The sequence below is a fragment of the Aspergillus heteromorphus genome (assembly GCF_003184545.1).
Source record: "Aspergillus heteromorphus CBS 117.55 chromosome Unknown BO70scaffold_35, whole genome shotgun sequence".
Taxonomy (NCBI): domain Eukaryota; kingdom Fungi; phylum Ascomycota; class Eurotiomycetes; order Eurotiales; family Aspergillaceae; genus Aspergillus; species Aspergillus heteromorphus.
In genome coordinates, this window is record NW_020290440.1 from 53,074 (window position 1) to 72,215 (window position 19,142).

Sequence of the window (19,142 nt, forward strand, 5' to 3'; positions counted from 1 at the left end):
AAAGGCGCGCATCATCTGACGCCGATCGGACAACGGAGTGGTCCCTGTGAGTCGCCGGCCACCACCCGCCCCCGTCCGACCGTCCATAGTAGGGGGTTTGATTTGCGAGACAGCCGGACAGCCACGGGTGACGACGGCGAGTAGTCAGTCATCAGTGATCAGATAAATAAAGAATCCAGAGTCCGCGGGGGGAACTGACCCTGGGCACGTGTCGAGTCACGATAGATGGTCGGTGTAACATGCCATTATTCTACCGGGTGAAGCCCAATCAGCGTGCCGGATGGACCGACTAGCCGCTGCACCCCAGACGTTCCGCCTTTCTTGGGAATGCTGCCATCCAGTGCATGACCCCCCTCCGACCCCTCCATGAGCCGTCTCTCCATCCACGGCTAAACCGGTTCTGTCCACCCAGATGGTTAGGTTGAATGATCTTCATGTCATGAACTTCGGGGGGCGAACTTGGACTGTCCGCCTCGTCGCAGGTGGGGTATGACACAAGGGTCGCCAGACTGGTCGGTGTGATAACTAGCCATAGTGAGAGCTGGTGTCATACTGTGCCCATCCATATCTACCCGATGTCAGAGTCGGAGGACTCTCACCGACATATACAGCACACATGATGGTAGCCCCGCACCCACCTCACTCACTGTACGTAATTGCCAGCTCTTTGTTGCCTTGCCGACCGTTCAATTTGCCTCTATGACGGAATGTCGATCCTCTAGGACAAGCCACCATCTAGATTCCAGATGTTATTACTTGTCTAAAAAGGTCGGCGTTGCCACTAACCCCCGCATGAAGCCCTTAAGCTTATATAGTACGTGGTTCCACCTTTGCATATGCACGGCCCATCTACTATTCAAACCTTCCTAAACCCCTACTACTTATCTCGGGAAAGATGGGTGCATCTCCTGCATGGTACTTCCATTCTGCAGTGGCGGACGGCAGCAGAGCCCATCTTCCAGTCGCCAATCGAATGCTGTGCTTAGGAACATGGTTTGAAGGACACTAGACATGACGTATCTGCTCCAGTCGATCTTATAGATCAACATACTAGCTTACATGGAATGCCAACGGCCGCTGTTCATGTCGCCTATCTATCTTCTACAGATCAACTTGCTTGCCGCATACGGAAACTTCAGGCACATCAAGTTAAGATCTCAATCCACTATCAAGGCGGATAGCCGACCAGAATTCACCATTTTTTGCCACATGACGGCAGACTTTGGAACCAAAGTAAGACCTGTCACAACAATGGTCTCAAGTCAGCCATATCTATGCATTCATCCCCCGCACCCGATAACTTGAAACAAACGCCGTTGACGCAACCACGGGTGTCCCCGAATCAACCAAGGAACCTAAACAGATAAAACACCATACCTACTCCGGTACCGAACTGTTGCTTATCTTTTCCGGGGCTGCAGGATGGTTTTCGGTTTGATTCCGATTCAAAGGCAAATGACGCCGAATTGTCACTGGAATCAATAAGTGTCAGAACGCTCAGACCAGTGCCATCTATCTTCATATTCGGACCATATCGTGGCAAAGGATGCTATCTTAGATGTAGCTTGTGCAAGTCCCCATGGGAAAAGAACAAGGAATTGGGCATTATCCATATCTACGAAGTTACCGGAAAGTATCGGCCAGACTTTATATAATCGCCTTTCCCAAACAACCCATATCCTCACTGCAGAGATAGCATTGACCTCAAAGTGCGAGATTCAGAGAGGGAGCAGCACCAGTAAATAACGTTCCATAAGCTTATAGCCCCCTACCTTCCATAGGAACCTTCCTGGCAACTAGAGTCTTTGATAGGGGCTTTTTAGGCGGATATACCTCGAATACTGAGCTGAAGATATAGGACTTTGTGCTGAAAGGTCATGGTATGGAACCAAAGCACCGAATAACATCTCAGTAAAAGTGTCAGCATGGTTGGGTGCCACCGCCTGCAGTGACTGGCTGCGAAATCATCCTCTTGACTCTAATATACTATCAATAATTCTCAATAATAATATAGAAGAGGTGATATTATCTATGTAATAAACATAGGATTAGGGTCCTAATTAGTTAAAATATATTATTTCTTTTGTTATTGATTATGTGCTAGCAGCTAAATAGGAATTTTTACAGCAGTATAGCTGATAATAATATCTCATCTTTGTTTAAGTCTGATCTAGTTTATTAGGCAAAGATCTAAAGAAATGAAAAAGGCTGGTCGCTAAAATGGGCATATTAGACTTAGATATTACGTAGGCTGACACAACTTTCAGGATTCATTCCACCATACAGCAAAAAGGTGCTATATGGATGTAGGTGGATAATACTTTTCATCATCAATATTGCTACTATTTGAAATAGAGTCAACATGGTCAGGCTCCAGATTCGGCAAGTGATTCTTTTGGTCAAGAGTCTACATCAGGCCAACCTCTGACTCCGCAGTCATGGCCATTTGGCCATCGGCGACCCAAAATAGTCACCCAGTAGTGCTGTAATTGGGTAGAATACAAAAAGGAATAAGTTCCTCTATCTACCCAAAACATCAATCAATCCAACATATCCCAATCAACATCTATCATGAAATATTTGCGAGGCTGAGGCCAGTGCCAGGGTTTCCTGATCCGCAGCCATTCCCGGTGAGCAGGTTTCCGACCACGCATTGACTCCAGCCAACAGTCAAGCGTAGTCACTAAGCGTGGGCTTTTGTCAACAAAGCGGCAGCGGCTCGTCAGTATCAGAACATCACATTCCCCCAATAAGCCAGAATGGGTGTGTACAAGTGTGGCGTCCGGTGCTTCTAAATCACCGGGGGGCGGAATGAAGAGATCCAAGTGGCCTAATCTAAGAACATCATCCATGGGGACAAGCTGTACTTTAGAAAGCATGGAATCAAAAGGATCTGCCGATTGAAACTCGCATATGCCGACACTGGATGTCGGAGGCTGTCGAATGAGCATGCGCTTCCAGCTGGCTTCGGGGCGCATGTGTATAATATCCTCTTCCGTTAGACGGGACTGTCTGCCGAAGTATGTTCCGAAGTGTGTCTTGTTTATCAGCGGATTGAGCACCGGGATCCGACCCGGCCGGAGACTTCTGGTCGATGGCTTGAAGAACAGAACAACTTGAAGCCGAGAGGAGTTTTGGATGAGCTCTCTCCAGTAGCGACAGACTCGTTGCCCCGAGTTCAGGAGCGTGCGCATGCCTACCTTTAGCAGAATCATCTCCAATATCTCTCGGATGTAGAAGACTTGACAAGGCTTCTCGGGATCCATGTTGTACTTTGTTGTGTGGGATGTATGTATAAGGAACTGGCCACTGTGTCATACAACGGATGCGCGTTTTCTTCCTAGTTGCTATCGATTTCATCTTTTGCCAATACCCTAGTGGTTATGGGAGCGAGCTGCCTTTGAAACGCACCTAAGAGTTGATATGTGACAGTAGGACTGTGTTGGTGATCTGGTTCGAGGCGATACTTGAGTGGAGTGGAGTGGAGTGGAGGAGTGGAGGAGAGGTGAGGGGCCTCACCCCTGGCGAGGTAGCCTAGAAAAACAGTCGAAGTATTCATAATTATGACGACATCTTAAATTTCCCCTTCTTCATCACCTCAGCTGGGAACTCACTATGACTCTTCTGGATTGTGGGTTGTAGCTGAAGTTGGTAACTGAACAATACCTATTTATTCAGGACTTGGGATCTGTATATTATTATTTCCTTAGGATTATCATCATTCTAGATACTGTTATTTGATTGATGCAAGAATGAGATCACAGCCATCACGACCGACCATCCATCCGTCGCGTATAGTTGGAATGGGAATCAAGCGACCCCTTTACCTCAAACATCTTCAAGTTTTCCCAGACCATATTTCCGCAGATCCTGATTACTTCCAGTATTGTGGGCGAATACCGATTAGGTATGTATTGAGGGTTTAGCCGGGTCAGGTAGTCGCGGAAGGACTCAACCACTGCGCGATCAAATTCTAACTGTCGACAGGTGTCTGGGTTGAAGCGACACTTCTCCTCGGGAACCAACTTGCCTTCCATATTAACCAACCGGTAACAGTAGTTGCTCAGGTCTGTCCTGATGTAAACTGGTTCATAAGATGCGTGGGTCACAAAGGACTGTCTTCTAATAATAGGAGTCATGTCCGTCGTGCCACCCACCAAAATAAGGATCTGGCTTGAAATCATTGAAGCTGGGTGTGGGCAAGGGGAATACATCACTATCCTCGAGATCATATGGAGCGATCCAGTACTTTGGTGGGAGGGACTGGATTGGAGACAGTAACTCCTCGTTTGCGTTGTAGAGGGAGATGTCTGGGCCTTCGGGCCTCCGGTTGCCTGTTCCTCTTTTTAGCATTTTGGGCTCTAGCTTTGGCCATGCCACGACGTCTTTTGGCCTTTGCCATGAGGAGCTCTGAGGAATTTTGGTCTCGAGAATAGCTGTGTACACAATCCAGGGGATGCTGCGGCTCGTAGGCTTGGTCAACAAATCAGCCAAGTTTGTTGAAGTAAGACACGAAATATTCGGCGGGTCATGTGGCAAGCGGTATTTTGTGGAACAGGTGCTCAATCATATGTGGAAGTCAGCTTGAACTGTAACGGTTATCCCTGTATTGGTGGATATCTGGGTGAGATGGATATAGAAAGGATAGGACAAAGAAGGTCAGAGAGCAACAGTGTAATAAATAGTACTGAGTGGAAGCGGGCGGGTTAGAATATGAATGCGGATGTGAAGACAGATATGAGTATGTACAGGAATATAGATGTGAATATCATATAAGAGCAGGAACATAGCAGGATGAACCCTTCAGTGACGGGGGAAGCTTAGCCTGTAGATTGTTTACTTTGAGCAAACTATATGGTAGTGGACTCTGACTTAGTTGAAAGAGAACAACCTCCCCATTTGCTGGTGATACTTTCTAGAATCTCATACCTCCGTGTACATGACCACTTTTTGTTCAGCCACAGTTATCAAAGAAAGTCTTACAGTTCAAGGCCCTGTTATACTTGCATGGTCATAAAAGACACTGCAAGCAGCTTTAATGTACCCGATACATATGATATGGACGGAAGAATCTGCCAACTAGATGCAACTAACGGCAGAAGCCATGCAGTTGTGGCAGCTGGACCCATGTGACTCGGCAGTCACCATGGGGCGTTTGTTGATTATCTTACCAACTGTGGCTCGATCTGTAAGAACGTCGACCAAAACAAAAAAAGCTTGATTCTTCAAGATCAACGGCATCGGTATAGCTGATGAGATAACGGTCCCTGACATTTGGAGACTGGTCCAGATCCCCTCAAACGTCACACTGAGAGATTATGTTCCCCAACACGGGTTGCTTGCAAGTCACGGAGCAGCGAGGACAGGCCACAGATATTATCCACAGTGCTTCAACCTGCAGATTACTATTGGAAACCTCGGGATTCCCGGCGTTCTAGGCACGGAACTGTGGACGCCTATCTACAGATCGCGGGATCCTCGTCCATCTCTACTCCGTACCAGTCGCTGTCAACGTAGATACGAGGTCCCTGGATCGTCTATGTTCCCAAAAGCGGCTTCCGTTATCCAACCAAGCTCCACAATCACCGTGTCTGGCACGCTAGCGTTCATTGCTACAGAGGCATGGCGTTCAATCGTCTGGGTGACCGTTGCCTCGGCCGAAACCTTTCTGTTAACGGCGATGGGGCCATCATTCTAATTGGACGGTGATATGCGGCAGCGGATGCTCGCGGCGACTGGGCCTGCCTGACCTTTTTGAGTTCACTAGCTGGTTGGTAAGGTAGACATTCGTTGGGCTCAGAGTTTGCCGTGGTGCTTGAGTTGGTCTCGAGCGACTTTCGCTCGTTTTGCGCTTTATTGTATCCCAGGTCCAAGCATCCGTTGATTCCAAAGTTCCATTGGGAGAGGCTCGCTGTATCTGATATTTGTATCAGCGATTGGATGGAATAAGCCTTTTCTAGATGGGAGGTCAGGTTGCACCAGAGGCGGGCCGGAAGACAGACACGTCTCGCATCCCAGGAATGATCGACATCGCAGAATTAGCGAGAGATCGCATAATTCCTGGGTAAGCAGCACGTAAGCCAATGTGCGGCGCCGGGGCCCGTCCTCCGCAGTATCAATCGCCGCCACGGGGCCTGTGCGTCCGCCTCCCAACCAGTCACCTGCCTGGCGGGCAGACCGGATGGCTGGAAGGGGAAAGGTAGGCCCGCTCAATTTTGTATCATTGTGTTCTGTTATCGTTCATCGCACGGAGAATTTTCCGTCCCTCCAAGTAATTCCGACAACAAGCTTTGGTAGGGATCGGAACCACGAGCTTAGCAGCGCTGGCAGATCGAAAGAGGACGGGAGGTTTGGGGTAGCATGTACAAGGTACATTCAATTCCGAAAGAGAGGGGGGGGAAGGGGGGATTGGGGAAGTTCGGAAGTTTGAATGGGGAGCAAAAGGCGGCGGGCGGCCAGCTGAGGCCCTCGCTTGATGATGGGGCTGACGCCGTCTCCACGCCGGCGGGCGACCCTGCCTCTACCCCGGAGGAAAACCCCCAGTCGATCCAAAATGCCGGCTGTCCGGGGGAGACTAGCCCGACTAGCCCCTTTCTCCCCGCGCTTAGGCCCTTCGCCATCCCCACACAACGACACGCACTCCAACTCTCCAACTTTTCGTTCCACGCTTACACCTCCTGGCCCACTAAGCGAGTCACTCGGCCCTTTGCCACCCAACGAACGCCCCTGGCCATGCCTCAGCTGCCACTCCCCCTCGCCTTAGCTGTCCTGTTATGCCGGACGTGGCGCACATGTGTTTGTGGGGGCCGTGAGATCCCCACGCTCTCCCCACAAGCCATTCCACATGTCGCGTCCTCTCAGTGGTCCACTACCCCAGAGATAGCTAGCAAGGAGTACGTACGTACCCCCAGTTTCCCCTCGTGGCGATAGCTAGAACAGCGGTTAACTGTCGCTTAGTGCTGATTGACAGGGCCCTAGCTCCGGACCTCGCGGACGAGGTCAAGCAGCAACAATGCCCGTGTCACTTATATACTCTCGCATCCCTTATCTGAATCCCCCAACTTTTCCATCAGGCCGGCTACAACCGTCTTTGACCCGTCCCCTTTGACTCTAAAAAGTCTGTTTCTTCTACCTCCAGGTGTCCTCTCTCCCTTGTTGGACCTCTGCCCCCTTTTTTTGTGGAAGATTTCTCTGTCGGTTGCAGACACCATGTCCACTGTCGAGATGTCGGAGGACGTCCTGCCCACTCCCTCCCCAAAGTCGCAAATTCCGCCCCACATGGAGAAAAACAGCAGCGAATATTTCGAAAAGGTGGAAGAGGGTCCTTCTTCCTATGCCGAGATTGCTGCCGCCTCTCTATCGTCCTCCCACCGAGAATATCTCCTCCAGCGCCATGGAACCTTAGATCTGGATCCCATCCCCAGTCCTTCGGGCGCAGACCCATACAACTGGCCTACTTGGAAGGTATGAACCTGCCCATGAGCGAATTTCCGTCGCCCGGTTGCTGACAGCAAGGCTCTTCTTAGAAAATTGCCAACCTCGTCCTCGTCGCGTTCCACGCCTGCATGGCAACCTTTACGGCATCGATTATCCCCGCATATGAGAGTATTGCTGAAGACCTCGGGGTCTCCATGCAGAGAGCCAGCTATCTCACCTCACTTCAAATTGCAATTCTAGGAGGCGCGCCCCTGTTCTGGAAGCCTTTGTCCAATCGTTATGGCCGTCGACCAATTTTCCTCTTGTCCCTTATCCTCAGCTTGGTGTGCAATATTGGCTGCGCGAAAAGCCCGACCTACGCGTCTATGGCTGCATGCAGAGCGTTGACGGCATTCTTCATTTCCCCAGCAGCAGCCATTGGTAGCGCTGTCGTCACAGAAACGTTCTTCAAGAAAGAGAGAGGTCGCTATCTGGGTGTCTGGACATTGATGGTTACCTTGGGTGTTCCAGTCGGTTAGTTCTGCCTTTCGGACATGCTTCAGCAGCGCCCAACTAATCTGTTACTTCTTAGGTCCGTTGATCTACGGATTCATTACATACCGTGTCGGATATCGTTGGATCTTCTGGGTTCTGGCCATCACCAATGGTGTTCAGTTTATCCTGTACCTGTTCCTCGGGCCCGAAACCCGCTACATTGGCGGTAGCTCCGAGGGCATATCCGATTTCAAGGCGCAGTACATGTCGCTTCGCCGGATTGACCCCACCCCGCTGAAAATCTCCGAGTTCTTCCACCCCTTGACCATGGCCGCGCGTCCTAGTGTTATGATTCCCGCGTGTGCATACGCCATGATCTTCCTGTTTGGCAGTGTCATGATCACAGTTGAGGTTCCCCAGCTTCTGCAAGTGAAGTTTGGTCTCAACGCCGAACAGCTGGGACTTCAGTTCATCGGAGTTATCATCGGTACTATCATGGGCGAGCAAATTGGAGGCTCCATGTCCGACTTCTGGATGGCCCGCCGTGCACGCAAATCACAAGAAAGACTAACCCCTGAATACCGACTCTGGCTCAGCTACCCTGGAGTAGCCTTGACTATTATTGGTGTCATAGTCTTCTTGGTGTGCACCCAACAGGCCTCCGCGAATCACTGGGTCGTGTCTCCGCTCGTGGGCACCGCCATCGCTGCCTTCGGTAACCAGCTTGTTACTACTGTGCTGGTCACCTACGCGGTGGACTGCTACCACGAGGACGCGGGCAGTGTGGGTGTCTTCATCACCTTTGTCCGTCAGACATGGGGTTTCATCGGTCCCTTCTGGTAAGCTCTCCCAATAACATCAAATCTTATACACTGTACAGAAAAAGCTAACATTGACCAGGTTCCCCGATATGTTCGACAACGTCGGTGTCGCGGCCAGCTCCGGTGTTGCCAGCGCGATGATCTTTGCCGTTAGCTTTTTGCCCATCGTTGCCCTCCACATGTTTGGCAGGAAATGGCGCGGTGCTTGAGTGTGATGTATTTTATGATGACTATGTTTATGATTTAAGCTTGAATTTATCTTCCTCCACCACGGTGTGGATTATCCAATGGGAATATCATATAGTACCATATATATTCAAATTCGTACATATCCGTATGAGCGGCTTTAAGCATGATTATGCAATGATTTGCTGTTCATTCTCTCTGAAATCGTAGCTTCCTATTACAGTGCGAAGTTAATGAACTTACTCTTTCCTTTACGGATTATTATTTCTATCTTCCCTAGGACAATAGCATTCGTGATAATATCCTGGCACAAGATCATTGATTGTTTGAGATGGTCTATTGCCAAGATCTGGTGAGAAGAGAGAGGAAAGGAGGAGAATGCTCCTGGATGGAAGGCTACAATACAACACTCACAGCTTTGCTATATCTAGACCATATGCAAACAGGACCAACTCTTACCTCTCCAACATGTTAAAATTACTAGAAGCCCATTATCAACATCACCCTATACCCCACCACCTCTCCAAACCACTACTACCAGACCCAATCAATCATTTTGTCCACCTTCAAGCCATAAAACCAAGGACAACCATCCTTCTACTGCCCACAACACACACACCAGCCGCTCCTCTCTCTCCCTCCACTCCACTCCCCATCTGCCAAGTCACCGACGGTCGTGTAGTCAGCGCCACCGGGCTACTCTACCGTCGTGTTCGAAACTTAATCCCCCCCGAGCTGTGGGCGCTGTGGCCTGTCCCACGGCACAGGGCTTAAGTCTTATCCTCCTGGGTTCATGGCGCTGTGGGGTGAGGGTCTTGGTGTGGGTTTCTGGGAGGGGCGTACTTTTGGCGGTCCTTTGGGGGAGGTTTGCTGTTTGTATGTGTGTGGGTGGTGGGTGAAGTTGTGGATATGTAAGAGCGAGGTGAGGTGGGTTGCTGGGGCGTGGAGATGGGGATTGAGGGGTTTACTGTATTTGTTTGTGTGTATAGAGGGGTTATAGAGAGAAGGGTTTTGCGGAGCATGTTGCTTGTTTACTGTATTCTGTAGAGGAGAGATGTGCTGTGGGTTTTGTTTCTTTGACGGGATCTCGGCCAGTTGGGATTATAATGTGCGTTCGTCTGGTAGTCTGGATTCCAATTATCAGCTAGATTCCAAAGATTAGCCAAGCTGTCTGCTTGCTGTATTTGCGCCATATATCCTCCAAGCCTTCAACAATCAAGACTGACCACCCTAGGTGTGTGGTAGCTGTCGACATGACGCCAACAATCTCCGCATCAACCGAGGCTCATCCCAGCCTTCTGGGAAAAGATCGTCCCTTCTCACTCTGACTCTCATTCTCCACACCCCACGCACGCATCTCCACACGCGTCAGAAACACCGATGCCCATCACCCGTCTCCCCCTTGAGGGCTGAGACAACGGAAAGTGCGGAGTACGGGGAAGGTTGTCTCGAAACCCCCAGATCCATATTTCCCAGAAACAGCTCCCCCGCGTTTCGCACCCCAGACTGAACCAACAGCGCGCATAAACTATGAGCCGCCAGTCACTCCGCGTCTGATCAGCGATCAGCGATCAGCGATCAACGCAGCAGGGGTAAAATACCTCATTATCCCTCTCCCACCCTCAGTATACGGGGCACGCAAGACCAGCTTCGTGTCCACGAACTTTATCGATCGGGAAATGCTTATCTCCGAGAGTGGGGTCGGGGATAGCGGCGAACACGCAATGCAGCCTATCGGATGAGGGCGACCAGAACGGCTAGACGGAAAAGATCGCATCCAGGCAGCAGGCCAACCCAGCTATGACGGTATAGCAGCAGCCTGCACGGTCTGCGTCTTCAACCCACAGTAAAAGGACGGACGAACGAACGGACTCCCCCACCCCGGAGTCAATCTATCCCACATGCTGATACTCGATCTCCTCCAGACCATCCTTCTGTGGAAGGCTGAGTTGGAGAACTACCTTCCGGGCACGGGTCCTGGGTCTTCGGTCGGAGGATATCAGTGCTCGCCGGACTCGATCAAGACGCTGCTTCCTGCGGGGTCGAAGGTCCTCTACGCTTCTCACTATCAGGCTGATGCCACTTTCACGCCCCCCAAGGAGCACAATGCTGGGGCTTTCCGGGCGTCGTCGTTTGTTCTCCCCCGGAGCGCTTGTGTCTTCCAGGCCAATTTGACCCTCCCCGGTGATACGCAGCATAGTGTGGGCGTGGTGCTACCGGATGATTGGAATGGGAGGTTCATGTATGTTGTTTCGTCGGAGGGTGTCTTGTGTCTTGTATGCTAATATGGGCTTAGGACGGCTGGAAACGGCGGTTTCTCTGGCAGCGTTAGCTGGGGCTCTGTTGTAGGTTTTTCATATCGACCACTGCTTAGCACCACAAGCTAATCACAGGCTACTACTGATAGGTTGATGCTGCCTGGTACGGGTTCGCCGCTATTTCCACCAACACAGGCCACGAAAGCTCCGGCGCGGAATGGGCCTACCAGAACGAAGAAGCCCTCAAGAACTGGGGCTACCGGGCTATGCACAATGCGGTCGTGAATGGGAAGTCTCTGACGGAGAACTACTACGGCAAAGACATTTCTTACAGCTATTACCGTGGATGCTCCGCGGGTGGGAAGCAAGGCCTGAAGGAGGTCGAGATGTTCCCTAATGACTTCGATGGAGTGATTGCTGGGGCTCCCGCCTGGTGGACGACTCGCTTGCAGCTGTGGAACATGATCGTTGGTATCTGGAACTCGCCTGCGGACTCGCCGCATCACCTCTCCAACGAGCATCTCGGTCTTCTAGCCCAGGAGGTCATCCGCCAGTGTGATCCCCAGGACGGAGTGAAGGATAACATGGTCATGGATCCCTCTGCGTGTGATTTCCGACCGGAGGAACTCATGTGTGGCGACGACGCTACGGACAAATCAACCTGCCTGAACCCGCAGCAGGTCAAGACGGTACACAAGCTTCATAGCGACTGGGTGGAAGATGGAAAGTTCATCTTCCCTCACCTCACCATGTCCAGCGAGTATGACTGGCGCGGCTTGGTTGCCGCCCCTGCCAACCTCGGCACCGACTATGTGAAGTGGATGCTTCAGTTGGGCGGAAATTGGACGTGGGAGGACTGGAATGCTGATTTGATCAAGCTTTCCGATGAGCTCAACCCCGGCAACGCCACGGCCGATAACTACGATCTCTCCCCCTTCTACAACAAGGGCGGCAAGCTCATCCATTACCACGGCTGGTCCGACTGGTCCATTGCCACTGGCTCGAGCATCTACTTCTATGACCAGGTCACCGCGGCTCTCCAGCCTAAGGGAATCGACCTGGATGACTTCTACCGCTTCTTCTTGGTTCCCGGCATGGGGTAAGAATACATCCCTCATCTTCCGCTCAATGTTGCTAACGTTTTCACTAGCCACTGCGCGGGTACTTCTGATCTCATGAACGCCCCTTGGGCCTTTGCAGGAGACGGCCAATCGTCCAGGTTCGGAAAGGATGGGAGCGTCCATAGCGTACCCGGTTATGAGGACGCGCGCCACGACGTTGTCCTCGCCATGATGAATTGGGTCGAGAACGGGACTAGTCCGGACGAGCTGATCGCGACGAAGTTCGTGAATGACAGGGATCCCCAGCAGGGCGTGTACCGCCAACGGCCGCTCTGTGTTCATCCCGCGCAGGCTCAGTATAAGGGCACCGGGGATATCAATGCTGCGGATAGCTGGGAGTGTAAGAAGCCGTAGCTGGCCTGGATGTAGAGTATGGGGGATTGAAAAGGGAGTTGTAAATATTAGAAAGCTCTTCTGCTTCGAACGGAAAATGTTTCCGACAGGGGAGAGCGTTGCACAAGGAATGAAGTTATGCAGGCTACCAAACTGATGTTAGTTTATCTAAATCGAATAGTAGTGAGTGTCTGACTCTAGCGGCAACTCGTTGGTGGATAAACTTCAGCCGATGCCTGAGGCTAAATCTTAGTTTGGTGTTTAATTCTGGGTAAACTCCAGCCGGTTTCCGTCCATTGAGTTCCCCAGTAACTGGACCAAATCCCGCCAACTGGTCAGCCGCGCCCCTCTGTTTATCGGTTATCGGAGCTCATTGCGACCCCTCTCTCTCTCCCCGCCCCTCCCTTCATTTTGCTGTGGATTTTCCCCGGCCACCAATTCCACCTCCCCAATACACATAGACAATCCGTCGATTTTTCAACATGTCTAACACTGTTTCGCCCGCCGATGAGGAGGCATACCAGCCTTATGATCAGTTCTTCCTCTTCGGAGACTCGATCACGGAATACTCCTGTGGTCAGGACATGGGCTTTGGCTTCCACCCTGCGCTGCAGAATGGTCGGTCGACCGGTTTCCCCCCAGATATAGCTCCCAACCACTGACCCCCAATAGCTTACAGCCGTCGTCTGGATGTGGTAAACCGCGGATTGGCGTGCGTCTACCCCCCTCATAGCTAAAGCAACACCCCCTGACCCTCACTCAACCCACAGCGGATACAACTCCCTCCACGCGATCAAAGTCTTCCCGAAGTGCTTCCCGACCACCGAACAAGCCAATGTCCGCCTCATGGTGAGTCCCGCCACCGAATCCCACCCACGAGCTACACACAGTCCCCCACCATGACTAACACAACACAACTCCCAGACGATCTGGTTCGGCGCCAACGACTCCAGTCTCCCCGGCTTCGCGCAGCACGTCCCCAAGGAAACCTACAAGCAGAACCTCAAGCGCATCATCCAACACCCCTTGACCATCGCCCAGAACCCCCGGATCATGATCATCACCCCGCCCCCTATCAACGAGTACCAGTTGGCCGGGTTCGACGCCATGAAGGGGAACCCGCACCCGACCCGCACGGCCGCGCACGCCAAGGAGTACGTCGAGGCCGCTCGCGAAGTTGGTGCCGAGCTGGGCGTGCCTGTTGCGGATGTCTGGAGCGCGTTCATGGCGACGGTGGAGTGGAGGGAGGGTCAGCCTCTGGTTGGGTCGAGGGATCTGCCCAGTCACGAGAAGTTCGCGACCTTGTTCACCGATGGTCTGCATTTGGCCGCGAATGGGTATCGCATTGTTTTTGATGTGATCATGAAGACTGTTCGGGAGAACTGGCCCGATCAGATGCCCGACAAGCTTCCGTATGTTTTCCCGGCGTGGGCATTTGCGCCGAAATAAAGGATGGATGGGCATATTATAGACTTGTGGGAGGGACGCAGTATAAAGTTTGGGGACGGGGACAGATGCAGGTAGAATACTTGTGGATGTGACCGTAGCCAGCAGGCTATTGGTCCTTGAATAGACGTACATACTACTAGTAGTTACTAGGGACTCCCCAGGTACTGTTGTTCTCATGCATGGCCTGGAGCCGACATCCATCCATCCATGGGATGAAAGCGGTCTAGATCCAGCGCACGGAGGCCGCTGGTTGGCTGTGCGGCCGTGGATGGTGATCCCCTCATGATTTCCGATCCGACGGCTCTTCTCCGTTCTCCCCCATCCATCCATCCCATTCCCGTTCCCTCTCTCCCTCCCTCTCCCTCCTCATTGTTCCTCTGGCGCCTTCCAAGGATTTACCTTGTTTCATCCCATCACGATTCCAACGTCTTTGCCTATCCTTTAGCGACCTCCTTCCCTTCAACTTCCCCTTCCTTCCTTCGCAGAACCATCCGAATCCGAACCACACTCCCCCTCCCCATTCCTCGCCTCCCTCGAACCCCTTCACGACAGCATATCATAACGCACCCACATTGCTCTCCTTCCTTGGTTACCGATCCAGACTCAGTAACCACACTTCCGGCTCTTCCATACCCGCTCCCCTGACCCCCCGAATACGTGAAGTGTCGCTGGTGCTGTCGTGCGAAGATTCGCCCAACCCGCCCCGACCAACCTCCGTCCGGATATACCAAAAGCCTTCCGCCTCCTTCCCGCCGCCGTACTAGTCCCCGTGGCACGACCGTCCTGACAACTCTCCCCTCCTCCATCCGATACTTTTTATATGTTTTGCAGCAAATCAACGGATACTCGTTCTTAGCAAACCGGGGGGACGGCCGTTTGGCCGTCACGCAGTACGAGGGCGGAGGATTTGAGGATACAGCGGGCCAGCGGAAGCAGCAGGCTGAAGTGAAGAAGACTGAGGTGGAAAGGAAACAGGGTTCAGGTACAAGGGGTCAAGTCGTCATCCTTCGTCTTTGTTAGGAGTTGGTCAACTGGCAGACAGGTCTCTCTCATTCCGTTGACGTTCGCGTGTGTGTGTGTGTGTGTCTTGTCGCCCATCAGGCATCTTCGGTGAGGTGCGTCTGGATATGGATGCTCAGTATCCCTTTGCCTCCCGCGAAGATATCTGGCACGTTTTTGAAGAGCTGAAGGAGCTTCACGCTACGCAATTCGAGCAGGCGGAGCGGATCGCGAGGCTCGAGCGGCGCAGGGACGAGGATGCCAGGTTGAAGAGTGTCTGGGGTCCTTTGTCGCCTTTTCCGACCTCCGTTGGGGGCACGATACCCACAGGTGTGTGATAGTCTTCCTGAGTCAATCATTTGGTTGAGGGTCTGACTAACGTGCTGGTTTTCCTGCAGAGCCGGTCTTCCATAACTCCGCGGACGCGTTCAAGGGGTTTGATCAGGGGCACCAGCACGGCGCGGTCAGTACGATGGGGCTGGACAGCGAGGACGAACCGAGACGGGGTACATCCAGGGCAAATAGTGTTCGGTTCGATGAGAGCGCTATTCACGGGTACTATGGCCAGGCCAGCCGATCCAACAGTGAGCTGCCGCTGAGGACCGGAAGCGGGCTGGGCAGTCATCCTCTGACGGAGCGATCGTTGTCTCATCGATCGGACGGGCGGCAAAGCTCGTCAGGACACTCGCACTACTCGGCTCGTACCAACAGTCTGGGTCTCGAGACAACCAGTAGGATGATGAGCTCCGTCGGCGGATCTCCTCTCATTCCTCCGCCTGGACTGTTTCTCCTCGGCCCTGTACCGTGCATTATCCGGTGCTGGCTGACGACCAACTTCTCGAACGACTCCCTCCTGTACGCCGCCGTCTGCTCTGGTTCCTATACCTCTTCGCTTGGCTACCCGATGATACGGAGGTTCAGCTTGGAGGACCAGGTCCTGCACGAGGGGGATGTGCAGTACATTAAGCTTCCGATGTACCTCCCGGAGGCCAGTGTGCACCAGGCCTCCTCGCGGTCCAGTAGCCCCGAGCATCAGGTTCCCACCCTGACCATCCGGTTCTTGGTTCGGGAGGTCGACCCCGATGACAATTCGATCCAGATTGTCCTGGGAAGCGATGTCCTCCGCTCCCACAACGCCGACGTGCTGTTTTCCCAGGACAAGATCATCATGGTCGACGACGAGCGAAACAAGATCTCCATCCCCCTCGTGCGTCCCGAAGATGACTCGGTCTTCAAGTCCATGTCCACCGCATCGGATGTCTCCCGCACCGGGCGGAAAGCCCGTCCGGTTCAAAAAGACATTCAGGCGGACACGAACGGCCACGCTACTTTCGGCGTGATTGGACGTCCGACCAGCCTCTCCCGCCGGGCTACATCCACGTCGGCGTCTGCGCGAGAGTCCATCGCAGAGTCCGAAGACAGTCGAAAGACCCGTCCGTCGGACACTCAGGAGTCATCCACGGACACCGACGTCCAGAGAGGCCAGAAGCCCGGCGTGGCATTCGACATTCAGATCAGCGGCGGACCGGCCAAGACGGAGGCAGCTGGCGCTGGCGTCTGGGGCTCGTGGAAACTCGATACCAAGTCAGACCCGAACGCCTCCGCCACCGGCAAGTCCACTCGCGGCCGTACTATGAAAGTCTTGCGGCCCACCAAATCCGCTTCTCGGGCGGCGGTCCCGAATACCACCACAGTACTGTCTGGCGGCTCCATCCCTGCGGCGGCGGATTACGTCGGGACGTCGACGTCGGTGTCGTCGCAGCCCGCGTCGACGCGAGGCTCGCCTGACGGCACCCGTTCCAGCATCAAGCAGTGGCCCAGCAATCCCATTGGAGGCGCGTCCGCGTTTGGATGGCTCAACACGTCTCAGCCCGCCGGACGCACTGTGAGCACCCCTAAATGAAATATATTAGGGTGTTGTCTTGCATACTTTGTTTTGGGGCTTGAGACTACCGACCACCGACCACCGTCCTTGTCTTGTGTCTGGTGAGTTGGGGATGAGCAATGCCATGGCTACTACTACTACTACCATTACCAATAAGAAACGTGCTGTGTATGAATCTCTCTCTTATACATCGTAGTGTATAGCCGACGTCTTAATACCGGAAGAAAACCTGATGTCGAGGTGTCAAAGTATATAGCTATATCGATCCCCGTGAGTTAATCAAGGCATTCTTCTCTCCTTCATTCATTCTTTTCTTCGGTCAAGCAGGGCAAGCAGATCGAGTATCCACAGGTCATATTATACCAACGTGCGCTTCTGCGCGAAGTACTGTTGTGTAAGTCTAATCTAGGCTTTTTAGTAGATGCTTTTACGAAGTGGTGCTATATCGAGATAGTCTGCTCTTCTACCGAGTACCGCGCTAGTCTTGGTGTATATAACGCGCTATGTCGTATGTCGTATGCATTGTAGTAAAAATACAGTATGGCTATTGCGCGTCTCCGAGACAGGTTCCCCGCACCTGCACACCTGCCGCACTGTGAGTCTGGAAGGTTATTGGCTACGTACTTGGTAATGGAATGGATATATGCATATGCAGGGAGGTAGTAATGCGGGCACACCGTGACTACCTACTACTAGTAAGTACTATACCTAGACACGTAGGGAATACTACGTGTCTAACCCCGTTCATGCGCTTATTGACTTCCTATTTAGGGATGTGTGGTGATTGAGGGTGTGTGTTTAGTGATCAGGGTGTGTTTGGATCGCCTCCCCTACTACGTATAGTACAACGTATATATATATCATATTCATAGGACCCATCGAAATTACTTGGAGACTACTAGTAACTCTCATCCCAGAGACTTCATGTCATATTCTCGGCATATATAACCACTGAAGATAGATAAATAGCAAGTAGTAACGCATCATCCACCCTGCAAGCCCACCCCGCTCCAACCATATCTCCACTCTCCTAGTTGTGAAAGAACCCAGAACACGCCCACTTCCCCCCCCCAATCCTCCACACAGAACCCCCATATCTCAACCTCTCACCCTCTTAACCCACCCTCTCCCCCCAAACCCCATCAACCATCACCCCCGCAACCTCCCCAAACTCCTCCCCACTCAGCCCATGCGCCAGCACCACGCGAATCGCATACGGCGTCGCATTCACCGAATCCAGCATCAGCTTGCGTTCCTCCACAACCTTCATAATCCAGCCCAGCAGCTTCTCCACACGAAAGGGGCGCTGAGCACGGTACACACGGCCGGACGAGTCCTCGTGGAGATTCGTGATGATGATGTCCACGGCGGGAGGGGGCCCGAGAACTCGTGTCCCGTGGCGTCGCGCACTTCGCCGGTCTCCGGGTCGTGGTATTTTCCGCCCACGATGGGTCGGTTGCTTGTGGCGTGCCAGCTGGGGGCGTGGAGCTCGTCCGGGTGGGAGCGGTGGAAGAGAGAGGAGAGGGGCATGGTTGGTAGGAGATGATTCTTGATAATTTTGATGGACAGGTTGATGGACAGGTTGATAGGATAGAGAGGAGAGGAGAGGAGGATGAGTTTCACAGACAGACCATCGCCGCGGGCTATATCGCTGGAGTCCTGTGATATATTACAGGGCTATCAGGGTTTGGGGGATATTTACTGACTAATTGATTGCTTCCGATTTGGGAGGAGCGTTACACAAGGACTACGTACGAAAACAATTGATTGTGTCTGGTCGTAACTCATCAGTGCATTCGCCAGGCTGCCCTGTCTTGCAAGTCCGAGTCCCCCGCTCTCCTTCCTGACCTTGTAGCCAGCCTCAACCAGGTACGTGCCATAAGAGTCGCACCTGGAATGAGGCGCCAGACAGTGCGCACCCGGGTGAAGACCGCCGGTGCAGTGGATCGTGTATCTGGCGCGCGGGGCCACCTCGAGACGGGATTTGGCCGAGGATCGGCAACAGGGCTTGCTGGCACCGGAGACGCCGCCAGCTTGGCAGTCACGACGGCAAAATATAGGTGAAGTGCATTGTGGTTACGTTTATCAGGGTGGATATTTGATGGCGGTGACCTGCCAACGAGAATGAGGGGATTGAGCCAGAGCTCTGAACTGCATGCCCTCTGCGAGAGCCTCGCGG

The 19,142-nt window shown here is 52.7% G+C and overlaps 8 protein-coding genes across 8 annotated transcripts; 5 read left to right on the plus strand and 3 right to left on the minus strand.

Annotated features, from left to right (window-relative positions):
* Positions 1–2,670: 2,670 nt before the first annotated feature.
* Positions 2,671–3,266, minus strand: BO70DRAFT_432662 (uncharacterized protein; the record flags this gene model as incomplete). Its single annotated transcript, XM_025548344.1, has 2 exons — positions 2,671–2,694; positions 2,772–3,266. 2 exons carry the CDS (start codon positions 3,264–3,266, stop codon positions 2,671–2,673), a joined length of 519 nt encoding a protein of 172 aa, XP_025395320.1.
* Positions 3,267–3,767: 501 nt separating this feature from the next.
* BO70DRAFT_400240 (uncharacterized protein) lies at positions 3,768–4,353 on the minus strand (the record flags this gene model as incomplete). Its single annotated transcript, XM_025546910.1, has 2 exons — positions 3,768–4,084; positions 4,158–4,353. 2 exons carry the CDS (start codon positions 4,351–4,353, stop codon positions 3,768–3,770), a joined length of 513 nt encoding a protein of 170 aa, XP_025395321.1.
* Positions 4,354–4,810: 457 nt separating this feature from the next.
* On the plus strand, positions 4,811–5,599 carry BO70DRAFT_417162 (uncharacterized protein). The gene is given in 2 exon segments (XM_025547406.1): positions 4,811–5,129; positions 5,142–5,599. The coding sequence occupies 2 exon segments, from the start codon at positions 4,855–4,857 to the stop codon at positions 5,251–5,253; spliced, it is 387 nt and encodes a 128-aa protein (XP_025395322.1). The 5' UTR covers positions 4,811–4,854; the 3' UTR covers positions 5,254–5,599.
* A 1,377-nt stretch (positions 5,600–6,976) lies between these two features.
* On the plus strand, positions 6,977–8,998 carry BO70DRAFT_323021 (putative MFS transporter). Its single transcript, XM_025540570.1, has 4 exons — positions 6,977–7,464; positions 7,527–7,950; positions 8,009–8,750; positions 8,812–8,998. The coding sequence occupies exons 1-4, from the start codon at positions 7,210–7,212 to the stop codon at positions 8,939–8,941; spliced, it is 1,551 nt and encodes a 516-aa protein (XP_025395323.1). The 5' UTR covers positions 6,977–7,209; the 3' UTR covers positions 8,942–8,998.
* A 1,738-nt stretch (positions 8,999–10,736) lies between these two features.
* On the plus strand, positions 10,737–12,779 carry BO70DRAFT_365991 (tannase and feruloyl esterase). The gene is made up of 4 exons (XM_025544211.1): positions 10,737–11,160; positions 11,215–11,263; positions 11,326–12,275; positions 12,327–12,779. Exons 1-4 carry the CDS (start codon positions 10,820–10,822, stop codon positions 12,649–12,651), a joined length of 1,665 nt encoding a protein of 554 aa, XP_025395324.1. The 5' UTR covers positions 10,737–10,819; the 3' UTR covers positions 12,652–12,779.
* Positions 12,780–13,040: 261 nt separating this feature from the next.
* Positions 13,041–14,310, plus strand: BO70DRAFT_344705 (SGNH/GDSL hydrolase family protein). Its single transcript, XM_025541468.1, has 4 exons — positions 13,041–13,248; positions 13,303–13,342; positions 13,401–13,479; positions 13,555–14,310. Exons 1-4 carry the CDS (start codon positions 13,113–13,115, stop codon positions 14,077–14,079), a joined length of 780 nt encoding a protein of 259 aa, XP_025395325.1. The 5' UTR covers positions 13,041–13,112; the 3' UTR covers positions 14,080–14,310.
* Positions 14,311–15,206: 896 nt separating this feature from the next.
* BO70DRAFT_300380 (uncharacterized protein) lies at positions 15,207–16,981 on the plus strand (the record flags this gene model as incomplete). Its single annotated transcript, XM_025539668.1, has 2 exons — positions 15,207–15,408; positions 15,477–16,981. The coding sequence occupies 2 exons, from the start codon at positions 15,207–15,209 to the stop codon at positions 16,979–16,981; spliced, it is 1,707 nt and encodes a 568-aa protein (XP_025395326.1).
* Positions 16,982–18,077: 1,096 nt separating this feature from the next.
* On the minus strand, positions 18,078–18,751 carry BO70DRAFT_382694 (uncharacterized protein; the record flags this gene model as incomplete). Its single annotated transcript, XM_025545550.1, has 3 exons — positions 18,078–18,227; positions 18,287–18,622; positions 18,719–18,751. 3 exons carry the CDS (start codon positions 18,749–18,751, stop codon positions 18,078–18,080), a joined length of 519 nt encoding a protein of 172 aa, XP_025395327.1.
* Positions 18,752–19,142: the final 391 nt, after the last annotated feature.

What these genes read in the sequence shown, in the direction of transcription:
- BO70DRAFT_365991 (XM_025544211.1), top strand. Translation starts at nt 10,820, where the DNA reads ATGCTGATACTCGATCTCCTCCAGACCATCCTTCTGTGGAAGGCTGAG. An exon ending in GATTGGAATGGGAGGTTCAT is followed by an intron (nt 11,161 to 11,214) that starts GTATGTTGTTTC and finishes ATATGGGCTTAG; the next exon opens with GACGGCTGGAAACGGCGGTT. An exon ending in GCGTTAGCTGGGGCTCTGTT is followed by an intron (nt 11,264 to 11,325) that starts GTAGGTTTTTCA and finishes TACTACTGATAG; the next exon opens with GTTGATGCTGCCTGGTACGG.
- BO70DRAFT_344705 (XM_025541468.1), top strand. Translation starts at nt 13,113, where the DNA reads ATGTCTAACACTGTTTCGCCCGCCGATGAGGAGGCATACCAGCCTTAT. An exon ending in CCACCCTGCGCTGCAGAATG is followed by an intron (nt 13,249 to 13,302) that starts GTCGGTCGACCG and finishes GACCCCCAATAG; the next exon opens with CTTACAGCCGTCGTCTGGAT. An exon ending in AAGCCAATGTCCGCCTCATG is followed by an intron (nt 13,480 to 13,554) that starts GTGAGTCCCGCC and finishes CACAACTCCCAG; the next exon opens with ACGATCTGGTTCGGCGCCAA.
- BO70DRAFT_417162 (XM_025547406.1), top strand. Translation starts at nt 4,855, where the DNA reads ATGGTAGTGGACTCTGACTTAGTTGAAAGAGAACAACCTCCCCATTTG.
- BO70DRAFT_323021 (XM_025540570.1), top strand. Translation starts at nt 7,210, where the DNA reads ATGTCCACTGTCGAGATGTCGGAGGACGTCCTGCCCACTCCCTCCCCA. An exon ending in ACAACTGGCCTACTTGGAAG is followed by an intron (nt 7,465 to 7,526) that starts GTATGAACCTGC and finishes GGCTCTTCTTAG; the next exon opens with AAAATTGCCAACCTCGTCCT. An exon ending in GGTTTCATCGGTCCCTTCTG is followed by an intron (nt 8,751 to 8,811) that starts GTAAGCTCTCCC and finishes AACATTGACCAG; the next exon opens with GTTCCCCGATATGTTCGACA.